Below are 15,638 nucleotides of genomic sequence, written 5' to 3' on the forward strand. Positions count from 1 at the left end.
GAAAAAAATATTTGTAACCTGTGTTTTCATTTTCTTCTACTCATAGCTTCCTAAAAGCTGGATGTTGAGATGTTTCTTTTCCACAGCTCTGTTGCTTTCTTGGTATCCTCATTTAATTCTAACTCAAGAGACCAAGACTAAACTCTCAGCTAAGGCAAAGATACAGCTATGGGTCCCATCTTGCTAAAAATACAATGAGTCCTTATGCAAAGATGTAAACAGGCATCGTGTGTAAGAAGCACAAGGGGGAGCTGTTCAAGACTACAAGAGCAAATCATGGTTTTTCCATGGTATACCTACAAAGCTTCCATTTGACCCTGCCCAGCAGTAGCATTGATCCCAGGTTCTGCTTGAAAGCATGGCTACAAATACAGTCTGACTAGATGGTGCAAACATCTTTAGTATTCTACACTGCAACTCTGTCTGAATTTCAGACAGAACTTCACTTCAGAAAGCAGTCAAAAGATGTATGAACTCTAAAGTATACTATGACTATTCTTACACCTGTAGCAGAAAGGGTACTTTTTCTTCTACTCACTAGACCAGACCATTCTTCTTCTGCAAATTAATAGGCCTTTGCTCATTTACACCAAATAGTTCATGGCATTCTAAAAGACACCTGAACTTTATCTGCCTTTAGGTTTCTCATATTAATTAAACCTCAAAAACCCTAACACTTGTTAAAGGATACATGTAGCAAAACCAGGCAATTTTCCTATGTTTTTTCCAGTCTAGAGTGCAGTACCTTAACCACTGGTTGGATATGAGAACGTGAATATATGCATTTAATGTGAAAAAAGGACATTTTCTTCCTTAGTCAACATCAATCAACAGAAAGCAGTCAAGTCAGTAGGAACCTGGTAATGACCAGTAATCATCATAGCAAGAGTGGATAAGGTCTGGTGTGATCCCAGCAGCAGGCACCCATGAGGCATGAATCCGCTGCATCCTAACAAATGACATGTGATGAGACAGCCTGAGAGCACTTCCAAAGGGGAAATAAAATAACTGGTCTTGTGGATAGAGGGCACACCATGCAACTGTGTATGAACTGAAAAATTGTCAGGCTATTGAAAATCCAAGCGGTGGGAGCTGAAACTGGAAAACAAGATTTATGGCCTTTCATATGCAGGCAAAATAGTTTTCCACTGAAAGAACCCTTTGGAGAAAAATGCCATGATTCCTAACCTGGACTCTTATTTTGGACTAACCTCCTCGACAGAAAAGTGAAGAATTTCCCTCATCAACAACTTCACCCCAAGAACAAAATACATTCTATTTTCATAGTGCTTAGGCCAAGAAATACTATTCTGTTGTTTTACACCCATGCTACTTACTGAAGAACAGGATTTAGATGGTGATACATTCAGTAAAAACACAGTGATGCTACTTACTATGGCTGGTATCTTCTGTATGCCTACATGAATTTTTTGTAGTAATCAGGACAGTTAAGAGAGTGTTGTAGTGTGGTGGGTTGAAATTTCCCTCCCACATTAATAACACCAGACTAGCTCAGTTTGGAAGGAAATGAGTTGTATTTACAAGCAAAAAAACCCTACAGCCTACAATGGAATGCAATGAATATATACAATATTTACAATATTTACAAATACGTACAATTAAGAGAACCACCACAAAACCCTCCTGGTCAAAACCAGGAAAACTGTCCCTCTGCTTCCCCCTTCCCTGCCTTCTCCAGACCCCCCTGGCAAAAGGAAGAAAAGACAAGAAGCAGAAAGGTTGTTAGAACTTAGCCTTCAAGGTCAGTATGCAGGTGTGTTATCCCCGAAGCAAAGCCAGAAGAGAAACACAGAAGCAGAATGCCCAGCAGAAAAACACCAGATAGACTGAACTTTGTTTGGAGTACTGAATCTTAGAGGTTTCTATCTCTCCAATGGAAGAGTTTAGAATAATCATTATTTTGCTTTCTTACATCCAATTGTGATTTATTTACATTCTTTTACTTTTCTGCTTGAACTCTGTGAAAAGAAATTAAAGGCATAGCCTTAAAACCACCACAGAGAGGTACCAGTTGGGCATCTCTCCAGATCTGAAAACCTCAGTCTTTGATTTTTTTTTTTTTAATTACTAATTTAGAATATACCTGTTTATGCTTTTCTGTATGTAGGTACTTACCAATATTATCAACAGTAAAGGTAATAAGATGTTATGAAGTTCTTGTGTGCAAAGGTGAACAATATATGTACCACAGTCTCAATAAATAAACAAGCAGGATGACAAACTGATTTATGTGTGAAACTTTGACTCTGTAACAGAATCATATAATAGAACTGTTTTGCTTGGAAGAGGCATTGAAGATCATCAAGTTCAACCATTATCCCATCAGTGCCAAGTCACCACTAAACTATGTCACTCAGCACCACATCTACATGTCTGTTAAATCCCTCCAGAGATGGTGACTCCACCACTTCCCCAGGTAGCCTTTGCAGAGGCAAAATATTTCACTTATGGACTGTGTGATACATCCATGGGCACAAAGAGAGTCTGTTGAAAGGATCTGAAATAGAACAGCTAAGATCTCAGCCTTTAAATGCAGTCCTTACTCTTGTTAACAATACAATTTGTTTAAGACCCTTCATTCATCAGACTGTGTATGTATCTCCTGCCAACTTCTGCTAGAGTTCTGAATATGCCTCAAAGATAAACAGACTGCTTAATTATTAGTTGGTGATGCATGACAGAATTTTGGAAACAGGACTGTAACTGTCACATGAACCATAAATATGTTAGTATTTTGAAGTTTGGAAATAAACATCAGTTGCCTTCACTGTAGCAAAAATATGTACATACCTTTTAATTGCTAGCAAGCCTAATCTCAAAAGATGATTATACAGATTTAGGCTCTTATGAAGGTTAAATGACTATTCAAATAACGCTACAGAGTTCTGTGTTCTGACTAGTTATAGTCTACACATTCTGGGATTTGTAGAACATTTTGCAGGAATAACAGAGAGCTTTGACAATGTTAGTCTCAGGAAATGCATGAAATAGGGAATGATTTCTTTAGTAGCATCTGGTATTTCCAAAATACCTGATGTACCTGTGGAAAGGCTTTATGGAACAGAATTTCTCTTGATGATGCAGCTTGTGTACAACAATCTATTATTTTCCTAAAGTACAAAAAATGCATGTGCATAAATTCATATGCATAAATGCATGGAACTTCAAAATGCTACAAGTATCCATACTATGTAAAGCACAGAATTTCATAATGAAAACTAGAATACATATTTCTGTATTATTTCATTATTTACAGTTCCTGATTGAATGTTATAAACTTTTCAAATGTTAATCTTTGCAGTTTGTTTGAGAGAATTATTAATTTTCCAGGTAACAGATACAAATTTTGAAATCTGGAGGGGAAAAAAAAAACAAACAACAAAAACCCATCAGTACACAAATTAACTTCTCATGCTTATGAAACCAAGACACCCCAGCAGCAGAACTACAGGCAGTAAACGGTCTTTCAGCTATGCCTAATTAGAATTAAGCATGGAAAGACACACATGTGCCATCAAAGTAGAAACATTTTTCGTCACAAATATAAAAATGTATCAGAATTTCAGTAAGTATATGGACAAATTAGCAGTTTAAATCTTCTTTGGCTATGCAAAACAATAACTGAAACAACCACTAGCAGTATAAACTGTACTGATCTTAGAAGTAAGCTCAAGCACAGACAGTAGTACCTGCTACTTTCTAATATAATAAAAATCCTAAACTTTAGACAACTTGCTGGGGAAAGAGACCGGACAATCATAAGGTCATTCTAACTCCTTTCATAAGTTAAAGAAACAGCTGAAGTCAACTATTTGGTAACTGTTGCTGGAAAGTGTAGCAGAGGTGAAGTTATCTGAGGTTGCTGGGTAGACCATATCGAAGGTTACTCTACCCAGGTCACCTATGATATAACGTTCCGGAATAAACGACAGGAGCAGTGGGGAATAGACTCGACTTCGTCCTCGTGGTGCGATGAGCAACGGAAGAGCTCCGCACGAGGCGCACCGCTGCCGCCGGGGCTCGGGGGTCGTGCTGTGAGGCGCGGGGCAGGCCTCTGACGGTCGGCACCAGCATAACCTCCGCACCACCACGCACCGCTCCGCTAGTCCCTGCGCAGCCCCTGACCAAGGCCACCACCTGCTCCGCCGCGCTCCGACCTGGGCCAGCATCTCGAGAATCGTCCCAGGCGCCACTGCCTTTCGCCTGGCCGTGCGGAGGGGAGGGCAAAGTTTTCCCGGGGGACGCGAGTTCCCCCCCATTCCCCCGCCACACGAACCCCACCGCGCTGGGCTGCCATTGGATGAGCTGCCTCCCGAAACCCTCTAGGCACAAAAGGCGTTGCTAAGTGGATGCTTATTCTTTTCCCCTCTTTTTATTTTTTCCCTCTCCTCACTCCCCCTCTCCTTTTTTTTTTTTTTTAGCCTAGTCCTCCTCCCCCCCCCCCCCCCCCCCCCAGCCCCCCACCTCCCTTTCACTACTTCATCGGTTCACTCGCGCGGCGCCTGCCGCTCCACTGCCGCCGCTGCTGCCGCCGCTGCTCCGCCCCGCTCCGCTCCCCGCGGGAGACTGCGCGGGTCGGGGCGCGGAGCCGTCCCGCGCCAGCCATGGCCTAGCGGGCGGCGGGCAGGCCGGCCGGGGCAGAAGATGAGTTTCTCCGCGGAGGACGGTGTGGGCAGTCTCTGCCACAAGGCGCTGCAGATCATCTCGGAGCTGTGTCTGGGCGGGCAGGTGGAGCGGGAGAAGTGCGCCGGCATCTTCCCCCTGGAGACCTCCCGACAGGGCATCGGCGGCACAGGTACCGCTACTGGCTCCGCCACCCCCGGCTCTGGCCGCCGCTCCGCCGCTCGTCCTGCCGCGCCCGTCCTGCCGCTACCACGGGGCGGGCAGCGCCGGTGTGGGCGGCTGGAGAGCGCAACTTTTTCTTTGCTTTCCCTGCCTGTGGAGGGGGCGGACGGGGGGCAGTCACATAACCCGCTTTAAAATCGTCTCCCTCTCTCAGCACGCAGAGGCTCCCGGGAAGCAGCGAGGGAAGAGCTGGGACCGCCGAATCGCCAGCCTGGGGTGGAAGCTAGAGCGCCAGGGGTGACGGGGCAAAAGTGGGGCAGCGGGCCGGGGTGTGGAGGTGGGGACGGGGAGCACTGATAGTTTCGAGGGGTGAGAAATCGCCGTCGACGTGCGGGCCCCGCTGTCGGCTGGAGCCGCACCGCCGGAGTGTGCTCCTTTACCCCGCAGCTCTCACGTTTGCCCCCCGCAGTTCCGCTGCAGCCAGGTTTTGCCCGTGATGAGAGTTTCTCTTTATGCAAATTCTGGTCCGGGATATTGCATGAGTTTGTGTGGCTATGTGTGCTGGGAGCGGAGGAGTGGGCTTTGTTTGATGCTCTTGTCCCGAGTGGATAGCATTTTCCGTGCGGCGGGCGTGCCACGCGGAATTTGCACTCGGTCGCCCTCTGTTTTCTTCCCAGCCGTCCTTCTGTGCTCGGCGTGTCGCGCCGGCAGCCCCGAGCCCATGGCTAGCAGCTCCGCGGCAACCGATTGCGCGGTGCGGCGCAGAGGAGGGCGAGGTGGCCGGGCGGAGGCCGGCGGAGGGCGGCAGCTGCCACGGTCCGGGGCTCACCCCGGGATAGGGGCACAGCTCGCTAAGCCGCGACTCAAAGCATGCCTGCGCTTTCAGAGAGGGATTTGAGACGTTTTACATCCCCTCTGTTAACTGCTGAGGGGGATCACTTTCTGTTAGCGAGTGGGAACCTGTTGAAGCACGATAGCCCTCCGGTCTGGTCTAGGACTCGTCCAGGGTGGGGAGAGGTGGGGGGGCGGGGAAGAGAAGTGGGGGAGAGGGAGAGGTAATGCAGGTTAATTTAAATATCCCGAAGCCATAAAACTTATCGGGGTCGAAACCGAGATTTAGACTCTTAACAGTGGTGTCTGTGGTCACTGATTTCTGAATTTTCAGGTTCTTTGAGAAGCGGCTCTGCACATTGGTGTTCCGTACTCTCTGGACCCCTTGCTTTCCATGGTACTTGTTTTTAGGATGGGGCTGGAAAATTAGTCCTAATTTCCGTGCTTCATTTCTACCAGAACCTATTCTGTTTGTCCATAAATGTAAATGGGCAGCTTGCATTATGGACAACAAATACCGAGTGTACATCACAAATTAACACCAAGTCATGAAAAGCATCAGGTCCTCAGCATGTGCTCCAGCAGTGCTGTAGTTACCACCACGGCTATTACTCCTTTTTTTTTTTTCCTCTTCTCTTCTCTTCTCTTCTCTTCTCTTCTCTTCTCTTCTCTTCTCTTCTCTTCTCTTCTCTTCTCTTCTCTTCTCTTCTCTTCTCTTCTCTTCTCTTCTCTTCTCTTCTCTTCTCTTCTCTTCTCTTCTCTTCTCTTCTCTTCTCTTCTCTTCTCTTCTCTTCTCTTCTCTTCCCTTCCCTTCTCTTCTCTTCCCTTCTCTTCCCTTCTCTTCCCTTCTCTTCTCTTCCCTTCTCTTCTCTTCTTTCTCTCCTTCTCATCCCTTCCCTTTCCCATTCCCCTGTTTTCCTTTCTCATGTCCACACATTTACTGCAATATCCAGGTTACTGGCAGCATTTCTGCACATTGTCTGAAATAGGACAATTCTTTCAGATCCCAGTACCAGCATGGTTCTTTAGGGTTTTGAGCTTTGAACTTGAGGCAAGCGCTGTAAGAGTAAGAAGATATTTGAGTTGTGACAAGGAGGGGGTGGCCCACCTTGACCCAGCCTGGCTAGAGCAGCAGGACATGGGTTACATGAGGGTCATAGTCTTCCACCAGCATGGATCATGGATTTGTTATGGTTTGTAAATGCCTACTGCCAAGTATGTTCCAATTGTGCGATGTAAATTGTCTTTGTCTGAATCATAGATGGTTGTGTAAAGATAAAATTACCCTAAGAAGCCTGGAAAATGTGGCTGTAAAAAGGTTAGTTTATCTGACTTACTGTGTTAGGTGTCATATAAAAACAAAGTTAATCTATAAACAGGTGGGATGTGAAGGATAGAACAATGTTCCATGAGGCAAATGGAGTTTTGCTGTTTAGAAAATTGGAATCTTCAACACTTGCCTCAATACCACATTCTAACAGGAGCTCCTTTTTAGGCATTTCTTCAAAGTCAGCTGTCACTCTGTTTTTTCATTTGTAAACTCTGACTAAGTTGCAATTATTTGAATTAGAAAAAAACTGATAATTGACAGTCCAGAGGCTTGAACCACTAGGTCCCACATCTCAGATAAGTTCCTAAATCTCACTTTTGCCTCCTTAAAAGGAAACCATGATTAGATGATGGGTGTCAGTCTTACTGGTATGCGCACTATATTAAACATTGTCTCATTAATAACACTGCTAAAGACCATATATTAGTACTTTATGTTTTAAGAAGAAGAAGAAGAGATACACTGTCATTGCTGATAATTGACAATATATTAATATGCAAACACTTGGATAGACAAGACATAAATACCACTCATATTACTTTTATGAACTGAAAGACTGTAAATATAGTTTCTAGACAAACAGAAATGTGGTCATTGAAAGGTGAATCATGCCATCTCTTGTGCTTTTCAAATGCATGTAGATAATGTTGTCCACAGTGTTGAATATCCATAGTTCCTGTCCATTAAAGGTAGAAATGTTGTTTTCCATCACCATTCTGTGAATGAAGCTATAAATGTTTGTAATTTTTGGATACATCTGTGTCTCATATATAGGTTCATAGCATCTGATATGAGAGTTCATATCATGTAGCCATACTCTTCTCTGGCTCAGTAAATTCTGCACAGTTCTGAGGTCATGCAGCTGTTACTGTATGGAGGAGAGGAGGAATGGCTAATTCAGCTTCATCACTTTTGCTCCATGTCCCAAATGATGGTATGAGAAACACTTTCCCAGGAATTAGCTCCTGCAATAAGCACTGAAGAATATGGAAAAGAAACTACTGTACTGAGAGTAAGAAGATACTTGAATTGCAAGAAGGACTTCTGGAAGATGTGGAGAAGATTAAAGGTTGTGAGAAGATTATTACAGAATAATATTTTATTATTGCATGTTGTTGTGTTACAGAATCACAGCTAAGCTTCCAATGAAAATCCAGAAAGCTGACAATGTAAAGAGAAAAGAAAAAATAATAATAGTTGTCTATATAAGGATAGCATATTCTGTCTTTAAATGGTGGGTTCATTCTATTTTCCTCATCTCAAAAAGAATCTGTCTAAAAGAGTCAGAAAGGCAGCATAAACAAAAATCACCCATGGGATATCATTAATGAAGTCTAAAAGATGAGGAGACTCATTTTGGAAAGGAAAGAAAAAATAGAACAAACATTTCAGACAGTTAAGAAGGAAAACAGACTATTTCTATTTAATAGAAGAATAAAAATATGGTCTGGAAGTTGAAAATGTGAGAAAAGGCAATGAACTGCGGCTATGTGGTAATGTTGATGGGTGTGATGATTACTTTCTGTTCAGCTAGACCAGGAAAAGCAGCCAAGCTTTGTAGAGGAATCAACTACTTGAGACAAAAGACTCACCACTCAGTCACAGTCTCAAAGCAAAATCTAAGACAATATTGACCTAGTGACCCAAGAAATTTAACTGGCACACAGAGAGCCTGAGTAGTAGCTTTTTTAACAGTATAAATGTCTAGATATGAGAAGGAAGCATAACAAGGAAAACAAACTAAAACTCAGATAAGATGAAGCTAGAGACACCATCAGAACAAAAAATGGAGAGTATGGCTTTGGAAAGGCAGAGTACAAAATAAAGCAAGAAAGCAGAAAAGAAAGCTATTCAGATTTGCTGCTAACAACAAAATATAAAAAAAATCCAAGCCAAAGCAAACAAACCTCCCAACTTCCATGTGTTTGATTCCTCTTATTATCAGGGAAATAAGAGTTTGAATATTCTTTGTGGACAAACAGGGTTACATAAAAGAAATAACTGATTATGCAATATTTTTTTCCTCTCAGTAACAACATCACCACCTTAAGACCCTCAATTACTGCTCACTGCTTGGGTCAAGAAGGGTAATCATATTCAGAGTAATGGAAAAATCAATTTATGGAACACATAGCAAAGAATCTTAGTGGGATAAATAATTTTGTGAATTTCTAAGAGCTTTAGACAATTAGTGAAGATCGACATCTGCTGTTATAATTTCTGCCCTGGTAATTAAAAGGGCTATTAATTCTGTCATCTCAGGGGAATGCTCAAGTGCAAAGACTGGGAAGCTTTATGGTAGTTTTAGGCAGTTAGATGACTGCGAGCTTTGTTCTGAAGTGTCTCGCATTTTTGGCAAAATGCTGAAATACATGTGCAGCTGGTTTGCTTTTGTTTTGTACCTTATTTCCAAAACAATTAAGATGTTTGTCAACTAATTGGAAGGGCTCAGCTCTAAAAGCCAAGTAAATTATTTTCTGGAAGTGTCACAAATTCATACATGCAGCTTAGCTATATCTGTATGTTGACTCAGATTATCTGGTTAATAAAGGACTCTAACTTTATCATCCCTCCTCCTTGTTTTCAAGGGAATGAAGCACACCAAAGTCCCAGTTGGGAGCATTTCTGAAAGTTAAGCCAAATGCACTGAGTGTAATGAGAGGAGCTTCAGCATGCTGCTCCAGAGACACATTTAAAATTTATTGTGTATCTTCTGTAAATGATAGGCACTTTTCTGCTGTCTCTGGCTTCTTTTTTTTTTTTTTTTTTTTTTTTTTTTTTTTCTGCTGGTCCTGCAAAACTTCACAATCTCCTTATCAGTTCTCATGGGAAACCACTGTTTATAACAGTGCTGAAAACCCTGTTGCTTCCCTTCCAAGAGGGCCTATTTTAGCCATTTGGACTGGGTAGACAGTGATGTTCACTCTTGTTCTTTTCCTAGTCAGACAATGAATTCTTTAGGTTGGTCATACAAAGAGCATCAACTTCTACAGGACTGTTTGTTATTCATCTAAATAGTCTACTCACTATTATTTTATCACCATAATAGTTTAACATGCAAAGTTTCTAACCCTGTTCCTGATTGACAGAGTACTATAGACGTATCCAGAGAGTAAGAAAACACTAGAGCATCCTGCCCATTGACATTCTGCAGTATAGTCTTACTACTGCTTGAAGAGCAATGTCTTGGATTATCCTGCTGTAGCTGGCTTGAGTCTCCTGTTTGCTGTCAGCTCTCAGGCTTCTGATGGTTTATTCAGTCCTGGTTCCTTTAAACATACACGTGAGCACACATGCAATTACACACACATAAGCTGTATAAGCTTAGGTATAAGCTGTAGGTATACTTACACTGCCTGCAGACTGGAGAGAGAAGAACAGATTTATCCAGTAATGTGCTTGAAAGTTCTTCTCAGCTGTGCCAAAGCAAGTTTGAAGGGAATCAGAAATGATCTGAACAAATGTGAAGATTACTGTAATCAGTGTAGGACTCATACAAGAAAGGAACATTTTTTTTCTTAAGAAGGTAACTGTTGTGTGAAACAATTGAGCCTTCTGTTACAGAGAAATGTGATAAACAATAAACATTTCAACAGTTAACAGACTGGAATTGTTTATGATACGGCTCATCACCTGGTCAGAACAAAGTTATTACCAGAGAGATACAGCTTGGTGGGAAAAAAGTGCAGGGTTACTGAAAAGTATCTTTTAAAACATGAATGTTAACAAGCTGTGAAAACCAGAAATGCACCTAATTCAGCAGCAAAAGGTAGAACAGGAGGAGCAAATATACCACAGGGACCACATTTATTTTACAAGTATGAAGGTATTCACAACCAACAAAGTGCTCAACGTGCAGACAGCAGTGATACGCAGTAAAAACAATTTGATGAAAGAATCTTCCTGCATACAAGCTTTGCAGAGAAATGCAGATGAAAAATAGGGAAACGTTTGTAGCAGCTGGCAAGCAAATGTGTAATGATAAAGATAAAGAGACACTGTTTTGCTGGGTCTCGACATATGTGTGAGATGTTCATTATATAATGCTGACAATTCAAAAATGACATTTGAGCTGCTTGAACTTTGTTACAGCTATGACATCCTTATGATTAGTGGCAATCCAGTAGACCTATGATGTCTTTTCATTTCATTTTCTTGTCCGAAAAACAGTAAGGAGGGTTTCTTGCAGATGCTCACAGAGACAGCCCCACAAGTGTGAGAGCAGCATGAAACCAAGCCTAAAGCTCTTTGTTTTGGTTTTTTTTTTCTGTTTAATGGAAAGCAAGGCAGGCAGTCATGGGTTGAGCAGAGATGGGAATTACCTCCTGTTGAGATTAAGTGAGAGTTAAGAAGTAGAAAAGGAGGTAGGCCAGAAAAAGTCTTGGAAGTGGAGATAAATAATTTACATTTGATGTGTAAAAGAGGAGAGGGCAGTGTTCAGTGCAGGCAAAACACGATGATGCAGTCAGGCAAAATGAAAGCTATCTTCTCTAGTTACATACAGTACACAAATTATGTGTTGAGGCTCTTGAATACACAGCTGTTGTGCAAGTTCCTTCTGATTTCTGGAAAACAGAAGGTCATGTGGGCAAGGAGAATAGAATAGAATAGAATAGAATAGAATAGAATAGAATTAGAATAGAATAGAATAGAATAGAATAGAATAGAATAGAATAGAATAGAATAGAATAGAATAGAATAGAATAGAATAGAATAGAATAGAATAGAATAGAATAGAATAGAATAGAATAGAATAGAATAGAATAGAATCAAGAAGGTTGGAAGAGACCTCAAGGATCATCGAGTCCAACCTGTCACCCTAAACCTCATGACTATCTAAACCATGGCACCAAGTGCCACGTCCAATCCCCTCTTGAACACCTCCAGGGATGGTGACTCCACCACCTCCCTGGGCAGCACATTCCAATGGCCAACCACTCTCTCTGTGAAGAACTTTCTCCTCACCTCCAGCCTAAACCTCCCCTGGCGCAGCTTGAGACTGAGAAGGCAAATAAGATACTGGTAAACACCCCGTATCTGCTGTATGTCTTGTAATCTAAAGTCCCATACATAGGGTTTGAAATGGCAAAAGAGATTGTTCCATTTGTGGTTGGACAGATGGAGATTCTCAGATACATTAGTAGATCATATCATTTACATAAAATGATTTTAATGAAAGATGAATAATTTGATGTGCTGTAATCATGTAGTAAATCACAGTGATATCTGATTTCATGTGATTCCCTTACTGTCAAGAAACATGCCACCACAGAGCATTAAGAAGTGATATTCCAGACTCTAGATAGTGATGGCTGTTTTGAACAAATTCAGACTGAATAAACAGCCTTAGGAGAGAACACATTCATAACAAGGCTAGAGTCAAAGGATTTGAGGAAGGGTACATTTCTCCATGAGAACAGAAGAGGTCACACGTAGACTTTTAAGTGAAAGACTGGTTTTTGCTGTTTGAAATTTAAGTGGGGTGTTTTGACATGTTCAGGTTGTGAGAGAAAATACGAGAGTCTGCACCTGCCACTTTCTGAGGCATGCTAAAGTATTATATCCTGATCTGCAGGGATTTGAGTAAGACAGGGCTAGTTGCAGAAGACTTACCAATGTTGAGTACAAATGAAGACCAGCAACTTTTTATTATTCTTCAAAATCCCCCAAGAAGAACTGAACAGAAGAAATGACGGGCTGGACTCACTAGTTCATACGCAGTGCGGATAAGGCAAATGTGTGGACTATAATTTGTACAAGTGTTTGTAGAATTAGCTCCTTTGTCTTGAGACTTAAGATGTCTTGTGTAATTATTATAGGGCTACAAAATATTTTCTGTAAAGATTTGGGATTGACTTAGAATTTGAAATAGTTTAAAAGAAATACAGAAAAAAATCTTAGAGAAGGTACAGGAGTACATCTTCAAAGGAGACACAAGTTGTCTGAAGGCTTGAAAAATGTTTTGCAGTGATAAATGTGAAATAGAATTGGCTAGAAATGCTTTGGTGGAATGTTTTTGAGCTGATAGTATCTATTCATCAAATTGAAGCTCTGCTGGAAGGGATCAATTTTCATATTTCTGGTTTTGAAATGTTTCCAGCACTTTCAAGGTTGTTAAAACATCCTGTTTCAACATTTTATAAATAGAAAAAAAATTACAGTTTTCAGTTCTAAAGGCCTTTCTTTCAAAGTGTAACTTAATTATGCCAGCCATCTCTAAACTGGGCTGGAAATATTGCAAATGACCCAAAATTGAATTGCTGTTTTATTTCCTTTTTCTTACTTATTTATTTTTAATTTATTTTTTATTATTACTTCTGATAGATCATCAACATTTTCAAGAGTTCTACTTTTTGTCAGACTTTGAGAATGGACAAAAAAAAAAAAAAAGTTGTCCACCTGGTTCAATTTATCAAAAATGATCCTTCAGTGGGGCATATCTCTGTGTTAATATATTAGTTTAACTTATGGCAACATGTTTCATTTGCATGGCAAAGTTTTATTCGTGGGGATGGCTTCTGTGAGAAGCTGCTAGAAGCTTCACCTATGTCTACCAGAGCCAGTGCTAACCACCTTCAAGATGGTCCCACTGCTGAGTCCAAAGGCAACAGTGGTAGCACCTCTGAGATAACTTATTTAAGAGGGGGGGAAAAAGTCCTACAAAACTGCAGTCAGAGTCAAAATATGTAATAGAAACAACTCTGCAGACACGAAGGTCAGTAAAGAAGGAGGGCAAGGAAGCACTCCAGGTGCCGTAGTGCAGATTCCACTGCAGCCTGTGGTGAAGATAGTCATGAGGCAGCTGTCCCCCTGCATCCCACAGAGGTTAATGATGGAGCAGATAGCCACCTGTAGCCTGTGCAGGACCCCATGCCAGAGCAGATGGATGTCTCCAGACAAGACTATGACCTTGTGGGAAGCCTGCACTGGAGCATGCTCCTAGCAGGACATCTGGAGAGAGGAGTCCCTGCTGCTGCAGGTTTTCTGACAGGCCTTGTGACCCTCTGTGGGATCCACACTGAAGGGCTGCACCTGGCAGAAGGAATCCACACTCAGGGGTTTGTACAGTTCATGAAGAACTGCAGTCTGGGGGAAGGACTCACGTTGAAGTTTATGGGGGACTGTTTCCCGTGGGAGAGACTCCATGCTGGAGTAGGGGAAGAGCGTGAGAGTAGAAGAGTCCTTCTGGGGAGGAAGGAGCAGCAGAAACAATGTGTGATAAACTGATCACAACCCCAGTTCCCCATCCCCCCCTGTGCTGCTGGAGGGGAGGAGAAAGAGAAAATGGGAGTAAAACTGAGCCTAAGAAGAAAAAAGGGGTGGGTGGTAGGTTGTTTTTAAGATTTGCATTTATTTTATACTATCCTACTCTGTTTTGGTGGGTAATAAATTAAAGGACTTTTTTTCCCCAAGATGAGTCTGTTTTGTCTGTGATGGTAATTAGTGAGCAATCTCTCCCTGTCCTTATCTCAACCCATGAGCCTTTTGTTCTATTTTCTCTCCCCTGTCCAGCTGAGGCATCCAGTCAGAGTCAACCCACCACAGACCATTCTCTGGCAATAAGGCCAACTCCATCCTACTATAAGTCTGTCATCTGTTGAAACAGAAGGGCCACATCCAAACCACCTATTAAGAATTATCATTGACTTACTCTAATTCCTTATCCATGCCCAGGAATTAGCTGGGAGAATAGTACAGTTTAAAACCATTCCAGGAACTGGTAGAGGCAATGGGGTTTCAAGTCCTGGGTTTGTTTCCTGGAACAGTTAATTTTATTTGTATTTTGTACAATCATGTTTAATCTCTCATACAACGACACAAATGAAACAGCTGTAAATTAGCAATTACAAAAGCACAAATCAGAGATACAAATTTGCAACAATGTGGTTAACCATTGAAACAAGCTGTAAACTAAAGATCTCTTAATGTCTCCTCTTGTCAAGATAGGACAGAACATGGACAAAGCAAGTGAAAGTTAACTGGGCTCAGAAGGGTTATGAGGGGAAACAGCAGACTAAAGTAAACAGCCTAATAATCTCTACTGGGAATAATTTTGCTACCAAGTTAATATCCAAAGTTGTTGTTTACTTCTTGTGTTACATTATTAGGTATTATAATGCATCCATTCATTCTGTGGAAGCATCTTCAGTCAGAATTTGCCATATGAATGTTTCATTAAGCTGACTTGCATATTCCAAGGGTGACAATCTGACATTTAACTACAAGCAGAAAAGGAGCACACCTCTCTCAAGACTGGCAGGAAGTGGTCAAGGAGACACACTCCTGTTCAAGGTGGGGCAGCAGCTTGTGCCAAAGTCTTTAATTCAAGAAGCACAACCTCTGCCAATTGCCCCATGACGCTGACCAGGGGTAAGGTTGGACAGAACCATATCTTTCAAATCTCAGGACTACAAATATTTCCTATTTGCTTTTGCTATTCTCAGGGATTTTCCATGTTGAATGGGCATTAAGTTCAGTGGGGTTTACTGAGAGCTATAGCCAGATATTTTATATTAATAAAGAATGTTCCCAAATTTTCAACTGAAGTCTTCATCTTTCAAAGGGACTTTTGAGGTACATACTGTTCCATGGAGCTAATACATATCTAGAGGACTACTTTTCTTCCTGGAATCCTCTAGAAAAAAATATGTTGCACTCTTGTTGCACTTTT

At 41.7% G+C, this 15,638-nt stretch overlaps 1 protein-coding gene across 1 annotated transcript in view; it reads left to right on the forward strand.

The window, feature by feature from the left end:
* The first annotated feature begins 4,665 nt into the window (after positions 1–4,665).
* SYT10 (synaptotagmin 10) overlaps positions 4,666–15,638 on the forward strand; it is a 30,581-nt gene continuing 19,608 nt past the window's right edge. Inside the window, exon 1 of the mRNA XM_054386706.1 lies at positions 4,666–4,816. Coding sequence (XP_054242681.1) covers positions 4,666–4,816 — 151 coding nt within the window. The remainder of the gene's footprint in view (positions 4,817–15,638) is intronic.

Source organism: Indicator indicator, chromosome 14 (genome assembly GCF_027791375.1).
Source record: "Indicator indicator isolate 239-I01 chromosome 14, UM_Iind_1.1, whole genome shotgun sequence".
Taxonomy (NCBI): domain Eukaryota; kingdom Metazoa; phylum Chordata; class Aves; order Piciformes; family Indicatoridae; genus Indicator; species Indicator indicator.